This window comes from Anabrus simplex, chromosome 3 (genome assembly GCF_040414725.1).
Source record: "Anabrus simplex isolate iqAnaSimp1 chromosome 3, ASM4041472v1, whole genome shotgun sequence".
In the NCBI taxonomy this organism is placed as follows: domain Eukaryota; kingdom Metazoa; phylum Arthropoda; class Insecta; order Orthoptera; family Tettigoniidae; genus Anabrus; species Anabrus simplex.
Genome location: NC_090267.1, coordinates 324,489,146 through 324,509,806, shown reverse-complemented (window position 1 = coordinate 324,509,806; position 20,661 = coordinate 324,489,146). Strand labels below are relative to the sequence as shown.

At 37.9% G+C, this 20,661-nt stretch overlaps 1 protein-coding gene across 2 annotated transcripts in view; it reads right to left on the bottom strand.

Annotated features, from left to right (window-relative positions):
• LOC136867275 (SLAIN motif-containing protein 2) overlaps window positions 1–20,661 on the bottom strand; it is a 193,504-nt gene that overhangs the window by 144,665 nt on the left and 28,178 nt on the right. For both annotated transcript variants that reach the window (XM_067144424.2, XM_067144425.2), the window contains exons 3-4: window positions 15,494–15,798; window positions 2,643–3,036 (exon numbers count right to left, since the gene is read on the bottom strand). In XM_067144424.2, the coding sequence (XP_067000525.1) occupies window positions 2,643–3,036; window positions 15,494–15,798 (699 nt within the window). The remainder of the gene's footprint in view (window positions 1–2,642; window positions 3,037–15,493; window positions 15,799–20,661) is intronic.

The window sequence follows — 20,661 nt, the reverse complement described above, 5'->3', positions numbered from 1 at the left end:
GGCAATAAAAGGGAGTCGCCAGCCTGGAGTAAAGCAGTGTGCAGTATGCAGTGAGTGTGTGTGTCACTCAGTGTGTGTGTGTGCGAGCAAGCACATCATCGCCTCGCTATACGGTTCGGATGAGTACATGGGTTCGAAAGTGTTAATGTTGAAAGCCTTCCCCGTGGACTTTGACTGTGCGCGTGAACGAAAGCTTATTTTCGTTTCTATCAGTCTGTAGGGCTGTGCAATTGTATTTTGTTTGTGGATTGTGAATTTAAAAAGATTGTACGTTTGAATCTGTGCTGTAGTTGTTTCCTCTACCGTGTTAAGCTGTCTCATAAAATTGTGCCCTAGCAACTGAACAATTCTTTTACAAACAGTGTCACGTTATTTTGTAAAGAACAGTGCTTACTCTTTTTTTCCCTCAAAGGCTGTGTCTATCACTCCGCGTGAAAACAGTGTTAATATCTCCTGCCATAAACTGTGCCAACCTTCAATTCATTCAAAGACTATGTCAAATCCCCTCATAAAACTGTCAAAAATTACGCCTCAGTGATAAACTTGCCTCAGAGAAATTACGATGTAACAGAACTTGGACTGTCATAAACTGTTTCTTTATATTCGTAGAAGCTCTAATTTATTTTAACGAGAGTGTGGGTGCTGAACTCATTGCATACAGTGCAGAGACTGTATCCAAAGAATTTAATTTATTTTTTTGAGACTGAGCGAAGTGCTTAATTATTGCATCTCGGAAGATTCCAGATTGCTTTCATTGTTTATTATTTCAAGTACGATAGTGCCTACTGCATTCTTCTCACGGAACTGTGACTTTGATTTCATCTTTGTTTCAAAAGTGAGTCCAACACCATTTACTGTGGAAACTATTCAAAAGTGCTTCGCCTTAATTCGCAGTGCGGTAGAAAAAAGTCCCACCAGATCCCCTTGACATTCTGTGCGGAAGTTCATTTCACCGCTCCTTAACAACGGTTTCATGCCGCATGATCTGCCTCAGGTTCAAGTTGCCGTCAACGTCCAGTGCTGAGACAACACCAACGACGCGGGACGCCACCGACACCGACGAACAACGTCGCCTCCACACCTTCAAGGGCAATCTCACAATACATCTGTAAAAGGTGATATAATTCCTTTGCTTATCTCTTGAATAAATTGCAAGTTCCACTTTAATCCTAAGTTTATTTCACTACCCTTCTCTCACACTCTCTAAGCATGAGCCGTACACGCCTTGACGTTATTCATGCTCTCCGAAAAATTGAAGTACGGGCGTTCCTGTTTCAGTATATAGTTTTGCTTCGTGTAACCACAGATGGAAGAACACTATCCACATGTCATATTTAGACGGAAAACAATTCAGACTTGTAATTCAAAACTGCCTTTACATTTTAAAAAAGTCTTATTTTACAGAGTGATTTAAATTTGAATTTTCTCGGCGTCACAATACAATGCGTCTTCTAGAAAGTGCAGGGGTAGCTTTTCACACTTTGATGCGATTCGGTGTTTCTACAGTGCGTTTCATAGTTGCTAAGTTTGAGTGAAATAATAATTTGTTTGTATCCAACGTTTTAAGGAACGCCACAACAGCATGTAGCAGGCAATATGCAGAGAAGCAGAATCCGCGAACACTGGCAATGCCAACAGTTGGCGGAAAAGTGTGGCTCATAATAATAATCAATTCATACGTGTCGAACAATATTGTCAATGCCAATGAAACTGCATTTTTTTTGTTGTCTGGTGTTTTTAACACTTTTCAATGCACTATTGTTATAAGCCCCAGTGGAATAAGTTTTCATATTTGTTCTCTCATGTTTTTTCACATCTTTTAATACTCTCTTCTCATAGAGTTTTCACTGAACCCACGGATATACAACGTATATCAATAAATATTCTTGTAATGTTTGTGATATACGTCAACTTCAATACGGAACAAAATGAGAATGACTACTTGTAAATCCCCTTATGTCGGAAAAAATTGTATCTAGTGTTTCCATATCCCTGTTGGATAGCTTTTATTCATGTATTCAGCAGTACGTTTCTCGTTTAACATGTTCTTTTTCCTTGTCCCCTGCAGAAATGTCTTAACGAGGTTTTACTGTACAAGATACAAAATTTCAAGTTTGATTTTCATAGAACTTTTTAGTATTGTGGTCTTTTTACTGTTGTACTATGTTTTTATTATATTTTTAAGGCAGAAGAAGGCCCAATGGGGCCAAAACATGCACCAACTCTGTGAATTTTCTTAATTTTTCTTTTAAGACATACTTGTATTGACTAAGGAGGACCAATCGTACAATTTTTTGTTTACTATACAGTCAATATGGAATAAATTCAAATACAAGATTTTTATACTGCAAATTAAAGTGTTATGCAAAATAAGCAGAGAATGTAATGGAGATGACTCTTGCTCAAGGGTGAAAACAATACAGTTATCAGGATAGAGACAATATGCAGAAAGGGTTGAATTAAATAAAGTTATTTTCTATCTCCCCATTGAAATGTTTCCTTACAACACCACCTATGTAAGTGCAAAATCTGGAAACTCCTATTAGTTGAAAATCTCTGTAAATAAGACATCCAAATTTTTCCATAAATTCTGCAATATAAACAGGAAGCATCAATATACTGTATTTCCACACAGTACTTACTTTCTTCTTGGAGTCTAGCTATGTTCTGGACATCTCCAACATTCATAAGCCGAGTGGTTGAAGAAAAACTGCTGTCAGATGCACTACTCATTTGATCATCGTCGGCCATACTATCACATGACGGTGCCCGACCACTACGATGACCACTATTATCTGCTACAGAAAATGTACAGTTCAGACCAGATGGTGTAATACTTCTTGATCTGGGAGACATTTGATGTGATGGTATAATTTCTCCTGGAGCTTTCAAAAAGGTTGCATTTAAACATGGATCAGATGCTTTCCTTGAACTTGTGCTTAAATCAGAATCTGAAGACTTTTGTGATGTATTGAGTTCTTGGATTTCCAAGTCCGTTTTTAGGAAAGTGACATCAAATTTTGGATCTGATGCCATCTGGCAAAAAAGAAGAAATTAAATTTGGTCACAAACATATAATAAGATATCTTCATATGAATTTATGTTTCATCATTAAAATTAATAGCATTCTTATGAGAAAACATGGCACAAGAAAGAGGATCTCTCAGGTATTTGATACATTAAAATTAGTAGGCCTGAGCCTACTCCGTAAGGACAGTGAAGGCTCCTCAGGCACTAAGTGGAATAGATAGGTTAGCTCTATGCCCAGCTACCTTTGCCCCTGGAAATTAACCTGGTATTTATTTTTGGTGTAGGCTGAGTGAACCCAATGGTCATGTGCCTCTCCAGCAGTAGAAATCGTATTTTCGACTTCAAGGGGGAATCAAAACCACGCCCTTCTGAATGAACAGATCACACTTTTACTACCTCAGCTAAGCAGCCCCTACTAAAAGTAATAAAACAGAAAAATAAAGTGCACTATGTATCAATTATATATATTGTATTACACGATTCTAAATCCATTTTTAGTCAGCATGAACACAAAATACAGTATAATGAAGTAGATAGAAAGTGCAGGACAGCTAAGGAAGAATGGCTGAAAGAGAAGTGCAAGGATGTTGAAGGTTGTATGGCCCTAGGAAAGGTAGATGCTGCATACAGGAAAATCAAGGAAACCTTTGGAGAAAGGAAACGTAAGTGCATGAATATTAAAAGCTCAGATGGAAAACCACTTCTAGGGAAACAAGACAAGTCAGAAAGATGGCAGGAACATATTCACCAGTTGTATCAAGGTAAAGAAGTAGATGATAGTGTTCTGGAACAAGAAGAGGCTACTGATGATATGGGAGACCCAATTTTGAGATCCGAATTCAACAGAGCTTTGAGAGACCTAAGTAGGAACAAGGCACTAGGAATTGATGACATACCCTCAGAATTACTGACTGCCTTAGGAGAAACCAGCATGGAGAGGTGGTTCCGTTTAGTGTGTAAGATGTATGATACAGGAGAAGAGCCATCTGATTTTTGGCAGAATGTTGTTATACCTATTCCCAAGCAAGCCAGTGCTGACAAGTGTGAAAACTACCACACTATTAGTTTAGTATCTTAAGCCTGCAAAATTTTAACACGTATTATTTACAGAATGGAAGGACAAATTAAAACTGACTTGGAAGATCAACTTGGCTTCAGAAGAAATGTGGGAACATGTGAACGTCTGATCTTAGAGGACCAAATTAAGAAAGACAAGCCCACGTACATGGTGTTCATAGATCTAGAAAAGGCATTCGATAATACTGATTGGACCAAGCTGTTTGAGACTCTGAAGGTGATCGGGGATCAGATACTGAGGAAGAATTATCTACAATTTACACAAAAATCAGTCTTCAGTGATAAGAAACGAGGGCTTTGAAAAAGAGGCAACAATCCAGAAAGGAGTGAGGCAAGGCTGCAGTTTGACCCCTTTCCTTTTCAATGTTTACATAGAACAGGCAATAAAGGAAATCAAACAGGATTTTGGAAAGGGAATCACAGTCCAAGGAGAGGAAATCAAAACCTTGAGATTTGCCGATGATATTGTTATTTTATATGAGACTGCAAAAGATCTGAAGAAATTGCTGAATGGTATGGACAGAGTCTTAGGGAAGGAATACAAGATGAAAATAAATAAGTCCAAAACAAAAGTAATGGAGTGCAGTCGAACAAAGTCAGGTGATGTATGAAATATTAGATTAGGAAATGAAGTCTTAAAGGAAGTGGATAACTTTTGTTACTTGAGTACCAAAATAACTAACGATGGAAGAAATAAGGACAACATAAAATGCAGACTAGCACAAGCAAGGAAAGCCTTTCTTAAGAAAAGAAATTTGTTCACCTCGAACATTGATATAGGAATTAGAAAGAAGTTTTTGAAGACTTTCGTCTGGAGCATGGCATTGTATGGAAGTGAAACATGGGAAAATAACTAGTTCAGAAAGAAAGAGAATAGAAGCTTTTGAAATGTGGTGTTACAAAAGAATGCTGAAGGTGAGATGGGTAGATAGAATCATAACTGAAGAGATACTGAATCGATTTGGCTAAATTTGACCAGAAGAAGAGATAGAATGACAGGGCACATCTTAAGACACCCAGGTCTTGTATAGTTGTTTTTGAGGGAAGTGTAGGTGATAAGAACAGCAAGGTTGCCCAAGGTACGAATACGACAAGCAGATTAGAGCAGATATAGGATGTAATAGTTACGTACTGGGTAGAAATGAAAAGGTTAGCACAGGATAGGGTGGCATGGACAGCTGTATCAAACCAGTCTACGGACTGATACTCAAACAACAATGGATCTAGTGCCCCTACCCTCCCAGGTGTAACGGTGAATAGCCCTATGCTTGAAGAATGAATTCATACCTGCTAATACCACACTAGCATAGAAGTCCAGTAAACGTTTCCTATTTGTATTAGCTTCCATACCTTCCCCACATTTATCCATCACTTTCTCATTTTCTTCAGTTCTATTTCCAACTCACACTGAATTTGCACATTGGCAATGCCCTATCCTTGCTGTTGACCCTGAATATGACTTCAGTCAGAGCTTAATAAAACATGTCTACTCCATCCTCATATGGTCCTTTAAATGGTGAATACACAGATGATTTTCATCCTGATTCCTTCAACTGCTAAATTTCTCTTATATCCTTAATTCATTTTCATGCCTAACAGGAACTATGTTGTGTGCTTTATTTTCCTACTGAACAATCCCACCCCACACTCTGCCCATCCCCTTTTGATGCATGTTAAGGAGACCCTATAATCCCTATTCATTATCCCCCCCTAATCCAAACATCATTCATTCCTAACACATCCAGACACATCCTCTTTGCACACTCAACCAGTTCTTCTTTCTTTCTCTTCTTCTTTCCTTCCCCCTATAAGCCTATTAACACTGATAGCTCCGCATCCAATTACATTTCATTTGCCAAGTTGTTTCCAAGGAGTCAGTGGTGGTTGTGATTTTTGTTTTAAAGGGAAGTACAACTAGGCAACCATTCTCTCGAGGGAGTTCCTGACCTGTCAAATGGTAGTGGGACTCCATCATTCCACAGGTCTCAAGCTGCTTAAAACATTCTAAGCATGCTTGGTAAACTTTCTATGAATAGCGTGCTACCCTCCTCACACAGTTTCTCCTTTAATGGGTTAGAACCCAATGGTGGACTGTATAGACCTAGCCGCCAGAGCACAAGGAGGGCATGACTCAAAATATGTCTGAGATGCCTACTCCTGGTATCCCAACTATGAGAGCCACTTATTAGGCCACTCAGCCATTGCCCATGGTTCACGAATTAAGACATGACTACAGTAATCCACACCACAAACAATTACTAATAATATATTCAATTAATTTCTTAGAATTGTTATCTACAATTCGTAAATACAGTAGAAGTCTGTTATAGTAAGAATTCATAACAGTGAAAAATTTACTTACTATAGTGGACTGTCGTTATATCCCATTTTTAGTTAAAATTGGGAAAATCCCCACACACATTGAGTTTTTGTGGACGATATCCACACTACGGCTTACTTGTTTGTTATTTTTCAAAATCTGATACTATGTGAAAGTGTATGTTTAATTTCATTCTGAAAAAATTATAGTATCACTCCAAAAACTTCTGTGGCAAACGTTTCAGTTTTTTCTTCAAACAGCGTCACCTAATCTAACCATTTATGTATCATGAAAACATATGTCAAGCTCATGTAGAGAAATTATAAGCTTTTCGCTAAAAATTTACATGGGAATAGCCTTATTACATGTGATAAAATTCATTTTTGGGTCCGTATTGAAAATATTTAATACGTATTGTATTGAATAGTTGGATGAATATTAAAACATACAAGTGTTATTTAATGAAAATAGCCTTTCCGAAATTTAGCTAGACGCAAGAAAAAATAAACTATCCTTTGAAATCGGTGGTGAAGTCTGCAATATCTTGAGGTGTATCACATTTTTAGTTAATTTCAGTATAAATTATTAAAATTAAGTGATCGTTTACTTCAGCGTTTATTTCTAATGAATTAACATCTGCTATCGGCCACATTATTTACGCATTTATTACAAAAACGTGTTACCCTCTTTCATTTCATATTTTCTTTAGAGAACAGCAGTCAAACGGTATTACTAATCGATTCCGACATCACCTTCTAACTGCAAGCTGTCCACTTCATGACCGTATCGATGAGTTCAATCAACAGATTCATTTAAAATACCACCTAATAGATACTTTATTTCTAGCCTTTGGCAGAGTTATGAAAACATTAACAAACACAGGACATGTTCTGACCACTTAGTGGTCATCTTCATCTGTATCTAAATAGCTTAGATGAAAACATTTGGATAGTAAGCACATTAAAACCTTAATCTATGTTCCTATGGGATCCTAAAAGCTATTTCTCTAGGTGCTGGAAATGAAAGGAGGGGCGGGGGGAGGGGTTGGGGGAGGTAAGGTAATAGGTGAAAAAGATAAGATACTTAAATTATAATTCACGTTTACAATTATGTAAAAAAACTTATTTTCTAACAAACATATTTAAAAATATCTTAAAGCTTCTATGGTGAGGCACTTTTTGTAAAAAAAAAAAAAAAAAAAACTAGGTGGCTTGAATAAAAAGTTAATATGTATAACAGTCTTCAGGTATTTGTTGATTGTATGTTGTGTCGAGTATCTTCCTTAAATGTTGCTCTTTAGATTATGGTAAAAGGTTGTGTTGAACTGTTTGACTTGTAATAGTCATATAGTAACTTCTCTGTTATGATGCATAAAAATGGCGGTCTTCTGATTAGGGCAGTTTGCCTCACGATCTGCAACCAGCAGAAGATCGTAAAATGTTAAAATGTGTCATTAAACAAAAAATGTTCCAAATTTAATTAGATAGCGGGAAGGAGGAAGTAATGAAAAATTGTATTGTCTTAACTCGCCTTTTCTGGAATGGTGTCTATACCCCGCTGCCTTGAGGATGTGTCTGTGTACACGACCTAAGCGATGAGACACGGCTTGTTTGTTCATACGATTCGCCGGAGAAAGGGGAAGTGGAGTTGCTCGTCATCTAATAGTCTCGTGAGGGGGAGGAGTACTAGCTGTGGTTCCGTGACGTATTTGATTATTTCACTTGTTCGTTTTGTTTGTTTTCTGTTTACCCATTCCATGTATTTACTGATATGCTCATATAAGAGATTTTTTTGTTCATTAATTTCATTTAAATTCTGTTCTTTGTTCTCTAATAATGTGGATGTTTTCTAGACTATTCATGCGACTTCCTTTATTGATCCTACTGATGATTTGGAGATTCTGTTTGATGTTAGTGAATTTGTGGCTTGCCTCTTTCATATGAGCTCCCATAGCAGACAATCTCCTGTACTTCTCTGCATTAACGTGCTCCTGATATCTAATTTTTAAGCTCCTTCCTGATTGTCCCCCGTATGTGTTTTTGCACTGAGTACATGTCAGCCTACAAATGCCTGATTTCTGGAATTCACCGTCCTTAAGTTTAATGACTTTGTTGTGATTGAAGAATCAATGTTTCGTATTGTTGTTAGTTGAGAAAGCTACTTTGGTGTTGTGTTTCTTGAACACTTTTGTAATTTCGTAAATCCTTGGGTTATTAAAAGTGATTTTGACGTACTTCTTTACTTTCTCCGATTGCTGCTTTAGTTTAATTTGTTGATATCTGCACTTAGTAATGATTTTGTTGATGAATTTCAAACTGAAACCGTTATACAGGGCTGGTTGGCGACTGTAAGTTAGTTCCTTCTTTCTGTTACCGGATTTTCAAAGGCCCTGTTGACAAAACTATAGTAAGTGGATTTCTTTTGCGAAATGAGATATAAAGAATTGCTTTTTATTGTAGTCTGTGCAAAAGTGGGTTTTCTATGTATTTTAAACTGGAACTGGTTGGTTTTCCAAATTGTTTGAATAACTAGAAAATTGAGTGTACCTTCTTCTTCTGCTGTAAATTTAATGTTAGGGTCCAAATTATTTAAGGTATTTACAATACTTTGACTGTCATTAAGTTCTTTATTTATTATGCCATAGGTATCATCAACACAGCACAGCCAGAGATCTAGTCCTTTAATGTGGCCTACTATCTGAGTGTGTTCTAGGTGATCGAGGTAGATATTAGCTAAAATTCCAGAAGCAGGAGCTCCCATAGGTAGGCCATCCTGTTGATATATTCTATTATTAAAAGAAAAGAAATTATGGTTCAATACAAATTCCAGGATAGTTATTGAGTTTTCTATTTCTGGTTTACTGATGTGTTTGTGATCTAATAGATTCGTTATTATAATCTTAATAGTGTCTTTTATAGGAATATTTGTATGTGTGTTTGCGTCATTACTCCATAGACTGGTTTGATGCAGCTGTCCAAGCCACCCTATCCTGTGCTAACCTTTTCATTTCCACGTAACTACTGCATCCTACATCTGCTCTAATCTGCTTGTCATAATCATACCTTGGTCTACCCCTAACGTTCTTACCGCCTACACTTCCTTCAAAAACCAACTGAACAAGTCCTAGGTGTCTTAAGATGTGTCCTATCATTCTATCTTTTCTTCTCATTAAATTTAGCCAAATCAATCTCCTCTCACCAATTCAATTCAGTATCTCTTAATTTGTGATTCGATCTATCCATCTCACTTTCAGCATTTTCTGTAACACTACACTTCAAAAGCATCTATTCTCTTTCTGAGCTAGTTATTGTCCATGTTTCACTTCCATACAATGCCACGCTCCATACGAAAGTCTTCAAAAAAGTCTTTCTAATTCCTATATCAATATTTGAAGTGAGCAAATTTATTTTAAGAAAGCTGTTCCTTGCTTGTGCTAGTCTGCATTTTATGTCCGCCTTACTTCTGCCATCGTCAGTTATTTTACTACCCAAGTAACAATATTTATCTACTTACTTTAAGACTTCATTTCCTAATCTAATATTTCATACAACACCTGACTTTCTTCGACTGCACTCCATTACCTTTGTTTTAGAGTTATTTATTCTCATCTTGTACTCCTTACCCAACACTTCGCCCATACCATTCAACAGCTTCTCGAGATCTTCTGCAGTCTCAGATAAAATAATATCATCAGCAAATCTCAAGGTTCTGATTTCCTCTTCTTGGATTGTGATTCCTTTTCCAAATTCCTCTTTGATTTCCTTTACTGCCTGTTCTATGTAAACAATGAAAAGGAGGGGGGACAAACTGCAGCCTTGCCTCACTCCTTTCTGGACTGCTGCTGTTTTTTTTCAAAGCCCATGATTCTTATCACTGCATAATTATTTTTATACAGATTGTAGATAATTCTTCGTTCTCGGTAACTGATCCCAATCACCTTCAGAATATTAAATAGCTTGGTCCTATCAACATTACCGAATGCCTTTTCTAGATCTACGAGTGCCATATACATGGGCTTGTCCTTCTTGATTCGATCCTCTAAGATCAGACGTAAAGTCAGGATTGCTTCACGTGTTCCTAGATTTCTTCTGAAGCCAAATTGATCTTCTCCCAACACAGCTTCAACTTGTTTTTCCATTCTTCTGTAAATAATGTGTGTTAAAACTTTGCAGACATGAGATACTAAATTAATGGTGCAATAGTTTTCACACCTGTCAGCACAGGCTTTCTTGGAAATGGGTATAACAACATTCTGCCAAAAATCAGATGGGACTTCTCCTGTCTCACACATTTTACACACTAAATGGAATAACCTTGCCATGCTGGTTTCTCCTAAGGCAGTCAGTAATTCAGAGGGAATGACATCAATTCTAGGTGCCTTGTTCCTATTTAGGTCGCTCACAGCTCTGTCAAACTCTGACCTCAAAATTGGGTATCCCATTTCATCAGCATCAACAGCCTCTTCATGTTCCAGAACCAAATTATCTACATCTTCAACTTGATACAACTGTTGGATATGTTCCTGCCATCTTTCTGCTTTGTCTTCTTTCCCTAGAAGTGGCTTTCCATCTGAGCTCTCAATATTCATACACCTAGATTTCCTTTCTCCAAAGGTTTCCTTGATTTTCCTGTATGCAGCATCTACCTCTCCTAGGACCATACAACCTTCGACATCCTTGCACTTCTTCAGCCATTCATCCTTGGCTACCTTGCACTTTCTATCCACTTCATTCTTTAATTGCCTCTATTCCTTTCTTTCCTTCTTCATTTCTTGCATTCTTGTACTTTTGTTGTTCATCAATCAGGTCTAGTATCTCCTGAATTATCCACTGATTCTTAGCTGATCTTTTCTTCCTTCCTAACATTTCATCAGCAGCCCTGACTTCATTTTTCATGACTATCCACTCTTCCTCTATTGTGTTTCCTTCAACCTTTTCATTTAGTCCTTGTGCAACATGTTCCTTGAAACAATCCCTCACACTCTTTTCTTTCAACTTGTCTAGATCCCACCTTTTGACATTCTTTCCTTTGTTCAATTTCTTCAACTTCAGATGGCATTTCATGACCAACAAGTTGTGGTCAGAGTCCACGTCTGCTCCTGGGAAAGTTTTGCAATCCAACACCTGGTTTCTGAATTTCTGCCTAATCATAATGAAGTCTATTTGATACCTTCCAGTGTCTCCAGGTCTCGTTCACATATACAGCCGTCATATGTGGTGTTTGAACCAAGTATTGGCAAGGACTAAATTATGATCAGTGCAGAATTCAACAAGCCGACTTCCTCTTTCATTCCTTTGTCCCAATCCGAATTCTCCTACTGTATTACCTTCTCTTCCTTGGCCTACCACGGCATTCCAGTCTCCCTTCACAATTAGATTCTCATCACATTTTACATATTGTATTAAATCTTTTATCTCCTCATATATTCTTTCGATTTCTTCATCATCCGCTGAACTAGTAGGCATACAGACCAGCACTATTGTGGTGGGCATTGGTTTGGTGTCTATCTTGATGACAATAATTCTTTCACTATGCTGGTCGTAGTAGCTTACCTGCTGCCCTATTTTCTTATTCATTATTAAACCAACTCCTGCATTTCTCCTGTTTGATTTTGTGTTGATAATTCGGTAGTCGCCTGACCAAAAATCCTGTTCTTCCTGCCAACGTACTTCACTTATACCAACTACATCTAACTTTAGTCTATCTATCTCTCTTTTCAGATTCTCTAACCTACCACAATGTTTCAAACTTCTAACATTCCACACTCCGACTCGCAGAATGTCAGTGTCCATCTTCCTGATGATCTCCCCCTGTCGTGTAGTCCCCACCTGGAGATCCCAATCGGGGACTAGTTTACCTCCAGAATTTTTTATTTTTTTGCTAGTTGCTTTATGTCGCACCGACGCAGATAGGTCTTATGGCGACGATGGGAAAGGAAAGGTCTAGGAGTTGGAAGGAAGCGGCCGTGGCCTTAATTAAGGTACAGCCCCAGCATTTGCCTGGTGTGAAAATGGGAAACCACGGAAAACCATCTTCAGGGCTGCCGACAGTGGGGCTCGAACCCACGATCTCCCGGATGCAAGCTCACAGCCGCGCGCCTCTACACGCACAGCCAACTCGCCCGGTTCAGAATATTTTACGCGGAAGGAAACCATCATCAGTACTCATTCATACAGATAGAGCTGCATGTCTTTGGGAGTTAGTTACGGCTGAAGTTTCCCACTGCCTTCAGCTGTGTAGCAGTATCAACACAGCTAAGCCATGCTGAGTATTATTACAAGGCCATATCAGTCAATCATCTAGACTGCCACCCTTGCAACTTCCGAAAGGCTGCTACCCCCCTTTCTTATACATATCTTTAATGTCAAAGGAACTTGTTACGTGAGAAGAATTTAATTTATAATCTTTAATAACCTTGCAAAACTCCTTGGAGTTTTAAAAACGTAATATTGAGTCAAAAACTTATGAATAAATTTAGAGGTTTTATATGTGAGACTTTTCCTAAAATTAATTAGAGGTCTAATAAATATGTCTTTTTATGTAGTTTAGGTATAGCCCTTGCTTTAGGAAGTCCTGGGTTCACATTTGTGAGTTTCTGAATTTCTTGGTCGTTTAGTATCCCTTTCAAATTCCTTTGTATTTTTAGGGTGGGGTCTCTCTCAATGACCTTAAACTTGTTGTTATTGAAAAAGGTTTCTGTTTTTATAATGTATTCGGTTTCATTTAATATTACAACTCTTCCACCTTTATCGGCTTTCGTGTTAACTATGTTACTTTGTCTAATTTTACGCTGAAGTTCTTTCTCTACCTTTGTATTGTCAGAATTCAATACGAGTCCTTTAATTATGGAGGAAAATTTTTTCCTAGCTTCGTACCTTAGATCATTCATTTGGAATATCGACTGGAAGGGTTTGTATGGCCGTTTCCATTTCTGCCAAAGTTTGTGTTGATACTGTGCCAATTGTGATTTGGCCCTTTGCCTTAACATTTGTAATTCTTGTTCTGTAAAAGTCATGTTCTACAAGATTTTTGACAAGAGGTGGGAATCTTTCACAATTGAAGCATGTTTTAAGTTGTGGCTTATTTTCTTTTGTTGGCGCATTGTTTTTAGGTTTTCTAATTTCTTATTCATTGTCTGTTTCTTTTCCATAAGCTCTACTTTATCTCTGCTGTATTTTAGCACGGAATCCCATTCTAGCGGTACTAAGTTTATTGAAGCTGAAAGGTGTGCTAGGTAAAGTTCCCGATTAAGGAAGGATTTCTTCCTGTACATAAATTTGATTTCTCTTTTAATCCACAGACAGTTAACTGTTCTCTCTGTTGTAATTTGGAATACTGAGCGTGTTGTTTCTTTGTGTCCCTTTGAACAATTTTGGAATTAGGTTGTTATTTCGACATTCTTTAAGGAATATTACATCTTTGCTTACCTTTGCAAGTTTCATCTTTGGTTTAACATAGATGTTCGTACTATTTTTTTTTTTTTTTTTTTGCTAGTGTCTTTACATCGCACCGACACAGATAGGTCTTATGGCGACGATGGGATAGGAAAGACCTAGGAGTTGGAAGGAAGCGGCCGTGACCTTAATTAAGGTACAGCTCCAGCATTTGCCTGGTGTGAAAATGGGAAACCACGGAAAACCATTTTCAGGGCTGCCGATAGTGGGATTCGAACCTACTATCTCCCGGATGCAAGCTCACAACCGCGCGCCTCTATGCGCACGGTCAACTCGCCCGGTCGTACTATTTCTTGCTTGGTTAGTGTTCGTATTGCAAGGTGTCCACTTCATGACCGTATCGATGAGTTCAATCAACAAATTAATTTAAAGTACCACCTAGTCGATACTTTATTTCTCGCCTTTGGCAGAATTATAAAGACATTAACAAACACAGTCTACATAATTGTAGATGCGAATTATAATTTAAGTATCTTTTTCACATATTACCTTACCTCCGCCCTCCTTTCATTTCCAGCACCTAGAGAAATCGTTTTTAGGATCCCATGGGAACACAGATTAAGGTGTTAATGTGCTTACTATCCAAATGTTTTCATCTAAGCTATTTAGATACAGCTGAAGATGACCACTAAGTCGTCAAAACATGTCCTGTGTTTGGTAATGTCTTTATAATTCTGCCAAAGACAAGAAATGAAGTATCGATTAGGTGGTATTTTAAATTAATTTGTTGATCACCTTCTAATGTCAATGAGAGAGCACGTAAGTGTACATAGCAAGAAAACGATACCGAAGATGTTCGATCGCATTTTGTGGCAAACATTTCAGTTTTCTTATTCAAACAGCATCACCTAATCTAACTTAACCATACTCTATGTATGATGAAAACATATTTCAAGCGGCAGTAGAGAAATGATAACCTTCTCGCTATAAATTTACATGATAACAGCCTTTCCAAAATTTAATCAGGCATGAGAAAATATAAATTAACCTCTCAAATCAATGATGCCCTCTGCCATATCCTGAAGTGTATTTGGCATTAAGCGATAGTTTATTCAGCCTTTATTTTTAACAAGTTAACAACTGCTACCGGACACGTTATTTACACGTTTATTACAGACACATGTTCTCCTCTTTCATTTCCGAGTTCTTTACGGAACAGCAGTTGATGGGTACTACTAATCGACTCTGACATCGCCTTCGAATATCATCAGAGCTCGCTAGTGGATATAGCGATGAAATGATACCGAAAATGATCGATTGCATGCAATATAATCGCTGCGCTGCATAAATATCAGTAACAAAAAAAATTGTGCATGCTTAAATGCTTGTAATAACGAATGCGTCAGTGATACGGCTCTCGCTGTAACCAAAGGATGATACACAGTTTAATACAGGAATTTTAAAGGGGAAGACCAAAACTGTCATTATAATGGGGTTCTCGTTATATACCATACTCGCTATAGCGGACTTCTACTGTAGTTCGTAATATTTCGTTACATTTATTCTGAATATTGTATATACCCGAGTATCCTTTTTCCACCAATTTTTAGTAAATCTTATCTGCAAGCAAGTAGCTTATATTTACAACTAAAATGAATCAATATGGACCTACACTCAGTCGATTTTCAGAAGCTATCTTCTGATAAGTTGTATTAAGTCCCATATTATGAGACGTGTTAAACGTAGCATTTAGATTAGACAAATCTGAACTAAGAGATGGGAATGTATTGTCAAATTTAAGGCTGAAGTCATCAATATTTTCTGTTATTGCATGAGTCGCCAATAATCTCTGCCAAGGTGATAAACTAAGTTTGCTATCTAACAATGGACTTTCAGACATAGTTTCTAAACTCGGACGGCTCATTCGCTTTTTTGGCCTTGTGAAGGTTCTTGTATCTATAGAACTCCGGCGTAAACCTGCAGAAGAAAAGAAAGAAAAAACAGTTAGCCATGAGCAATACAGCAAACAATAATAACATTTTCTATCAGTAAATATTCTGAGAGAAAGAAAATTATGTTTTCATAGTGGGTACACGAAACAAGCAATGCCAAGTTTATGGGACTTGTTTTACTTTATCTATGGGTTTATTAGAAGCCACAGCAAGAAGAGTGAGGGAAGGGGCAAATGACTGGGAAGGGCTACAAAGGGCTTAAAATGTAAGAAACCCTAGGCCTTGCAAACCTAATACCATCAGCCTTCGAGGAGAATAAGACTTGACCAAGCAACGTTGGACAGAAAAGATGAAGGTGAGGAGCCTAGCATAAGTAAATGGAAGCAATGTCAGACACAGCTAGAGGGCCTATGATTGCCAATACACACTCTCCAGTTCAGCAGTTAAGAGCCTCTGGAAGTTACCCTTCAGTGGTCTCTTACGTGTTCTACGGCCCCACACACAGGGGGTGGAAGATGACATCACATTACATCTGGTTTGTTACAAAGTAATAAAAAATGTACAAAGGAGTAAAAGTGAGACCAGAATGATGTTTCACGTAAGATTCTGCCACCTTCCTAATGGAAGGGTTTAAAAGTAGACTGTCATCTACTCCATCATTAAAGCCATATTTGGTACACCAAAAACCACTGTGAACCTTAAACCTGGACTCCTCTTTAAACAGTACAGAGTATCACCGTTCCCAGTTCCCAAAGGTCAATGTTTCCTGTACCAGGCTAATTAAGTGTTTTTGAGGGTAGTTGTCAAAGGGATATATCTCACAGCCCTCTAGGATACAAGCCTACTTAGTAATGCAAGCATCAATGTATAGTAAATTTGCAGCTAATATCAGGTTACCAGTAATGTTGTTTACTGTGGTACTCTAGTAAGTCATCAGGCAGTCAGGACCAAATAAACTTCTCATGAAGATGTACTTGGACATCAGTGTTGAAAGAATAAAAATCTGGCTTGCATAACACTGCTGACATGCACACCAGTTACAGATTAAGAACACATGTACAACCAGTTTGTTCAAGTAAGGTGTGTTGTTCACTATCTGTCCCTGACCACATTTTCTGTGCCATGTTGCAACCTTCTGAGACACCATTTATATGGACAGATTGGGAACAGTAAATTACATTGCTTTACTGTCAGTAAAAGTGAAGTAGTCCACCACTCCACTGCATTTCTCATCATCATACATTCAAAACCAAAAGAGGTATCTGGATTTTTTTTACAAAAACAGGTTCAGAAACAGCATAACCATGGTCAAAACCTACCCAGGATCAGATATACCTTCTGACCACAACCCTTTGGTTGGCCAGATATGTGTAAAACTGAAAAAGGTTATTAAAAGCAGAACCCAGTTTGAACATAACAGTAAAGGCAGAAGGAAGTTGAAACAACGGAGGAGGTCCTAACGGGCACCACAGAAAGGGTTATAAATACTGAGAGGAAATTGAACAACATTAAAAATGTGGTCAAAATAGTGGGTAGAAAACATATGGAGAAGAAGGAATGGATGACTGATTATATTCTGCAGTTGATGCTCCAGAGAAGATCATTCAAGAACATACACAGAGGAAAGTATGATAAGTTGGAAAGGAGGATCAGAAAGGAAGAGCAGCCAAGGAGGAGTTGATGAAAGGAAAATGCAAAGGAGTTTCAGGACAAACCCAACCATTTCAGTGTTCATTGTAATATAAGGCAAGCAATAGGCAAGCACAAACAGAAATCTACTTCATTCCACCTCGACAATGACAGGAACTCTAGTGATGGAAACTAAAGAAAAACTGATCTGGAAGGGGCACACTGAAAAACTATTCTGGGATGAACAACGAGACAAACCAGACATGGGTAGACAACAGGACTTCAAATACTCGTGAGCATGGTGAAAAGTGCACTTCAAATACCTAAAAGCGGAAGGGCAACGGATCCTGATGAGATCCCTGTAAAGAATCGGTTAATATTCTTCTTCTTGCTAGGGGCTTTACGTCACGCCGACACAGATAGGTCTTATGGCGACGATGTTTCATGTTGTTGCTGAAGAAACCATCTCAAAAAAAAAAGTGTGAGGATTCCTAAATCCTCAGCCTGATCAGCTATGTGTTGAAACTCTTTCTGATGATGAAAGAAATGAAATGGCGTGTGGCCTCCAGAGAGGCCTGGTGTAGGTCTTTTGATTTAACACCCGCAGGTGACCTGCACGTTGTGATGAGGATGAAATGATGATGAAGACGGTACGAGTCCCTGTGCCAGGGAAATGGACCAATTATGGTTAAAATTCCTGATCCTGCCAGGAATCAAACCCAGGACCCCTGTGACGAAAGGCCAGCATGCTAACCATTTAGCCATGGAGCCAGACTTTCTGAAGATCATACATGCCAGATGATGCCAGGTGATGGATGAAGCAAGAATCAGCCAAATGACAGAGTTCTTCAACACCATCTATGATTTAGGGATCATTTTAGAGGACTGGCCAATATAGACTTTTGTGTTGTTGAAGAAACCACCTGTGAAAAAATGTCAGAATTTCCAAACCATCAACCTGATAATCCATGTGTTGAAACTTTCTGAAGATCATATATGCCAGAATGTAAAAGAAGCGTGAACAATACACAGGTGAAATTCAATTTGGATTCCGCAACTTCCTGGGCACCCACGAGGCCCTCTTTATGTTGCAAGTACTCATTCAGGGATGTAGGGATGAGAGCTCTGAGGTGTTTGTATGTTTCATCGATTATATCATGGCATTGATTACAGTCAGCACAAGCTTCGCACAGTACGTGTGGATGAAAAATAAATTTGACTTATTAACAATATCTATCGGTACCAGCATACATCTGAGTGGAAGACCAGGTGACTGAGTTAGTAGAAATAATCAGGGGTGTAAAGCCAGGTTTCACACTTTCTCCTATTCTGTTCAATATTTACTCCCAGCAATTATTAGTGGCCTGAGAGAGAACTGCCAGTGAAGCTTCTGGAGTGGAACTAAATTCTAAGACAACCATGCTCATAATAAGCTGCACAGAAAGGGCAGGTACATTGATGGCAGGAAGTGAAGAAATTGAGAGCGTTGACGAATTTGCCTACCTGGAAAGTAGTCTCAATGCACAGCAGAATCTCTATGCAGAAACCAAAGCCCAAATAGAAATCAACAGATCAACCTTCACTAAAATGAGACCCTTGTTGTGCTCCAGAGATCTAAGCTAGTCGACCATACAGTGCATTGTCAAGTGTTATGTCTATCCAGTTCTGTTATGCAGTGTCTTGGCATGTATACTAACAGGAGTAACAAAGAGGAGAACAGATGCTTTTGAAATGTGGATCTATAGAAGGCTCCTCAGAATATCTTGGAAAGATCACATGACCAACATCGTAGTTCTGATAGACAAAAATATATAGTTTTAACCACCTAATCAATACACCACACTATAATCTGAGAATATTATTTATGAAAAAATAGTGACATGTTTTGGTTCTTGGAGCCATTATCAGCACATAAACATTACAAACACTTAAATAAGATTATAAGAACATTAAAATACATTAATACAATTGAGATAAAGATGTATGAAAGCAGAAATTTTGATGAAAAGTTTATAGAATCACCAAAGGATGGCCAAATAAATATTATAAAGTTCAAAGACATCAAAGCACAATATAAAGGAGAACTTCACACTGACGATTGTATGATGCTGCAGGGCATCATCATGTAATAACCTTGCCGAGAAGAATGCGGAGGGTAGGTGTGTTGTTGCAACATATGTGGCATCCTATTGTCAAATGTTGACTTCTTCATATGTTCCATCATAAGTATTTGATAGGAAGGGGATATGAAATTGGTTATGGATGGATATTTTTGCTTTGAAGTTGTACTGGAAAAATAATTCTAGAAGGGTGTTGATTTTATCTGAGATTTCATTTAGATTAAGGGTTGAATTTTATTTTCAGCCAATGTCTATATTTTTTTTTCTTTTTTCTTTTTTGCAAGTAGCTTTACGTCGCACCGACACAGGCAGGACTTATGGTGACGATGGGACAGGAAGGAGCTAGGAGTGGGAAGGAAGCGGCCGTGGCCTTAATTAGGTACAGCCCCAGCATTTGCCTGGTGTGAAAACGGGAAACCATGGAAAACCATCTCCAGGGCTGTCGACAGTGAGGTTTGAACCCACTATCTCCTGAATACTGGACACTGGCTGCAATTAAGCAACTGCAGCTATAGAGCTCGGTTGTCAATATATTAGTTTTCATAAATATTGGGTAATTTTCCTTTATTACTATAGTGAAGAGTTTTCATATCTTAATCTATAGTAGAAAAGGAATGTCCATTATCTGTCATGTGTTTGCTCATAGCTGAATATTTATTATATTTAGAGGCATTAAAATGTTCCTAATATCTTGCTGAAAAGTTTCTACCGTCTGGCCTAATTAAGCAGCATTACTGTAATGCCAGAAAGGTGGAAATTTTTCATGGACATTCCTTTAATAAAGCCAAATTACTCAATTTTGATGAAAACTAATTTATTGACATTGACCAGAAACAAAATCCAACCCTTAATCTAAATGAAATCTCAGATAAAATCAACACCCTTCTAGAATTATTTTTCCAATACAACTTCAAACCAAAAACATCCAATCCATAACCAATTTCATATCCCCCCACTCCAACCAATTTCTTTCAACCAGTTCCAACCCAATCATTTAATATCGATCCACTATTTCACTTTATAAGAAATATCTTTGAACCTTTTAATATTTCACATATAAGCAAATGATATGATGTAACATATGAAGAAGTCAACATTTATTTGACAAGAGGATGACATTTGATGCAACAACTTTACAC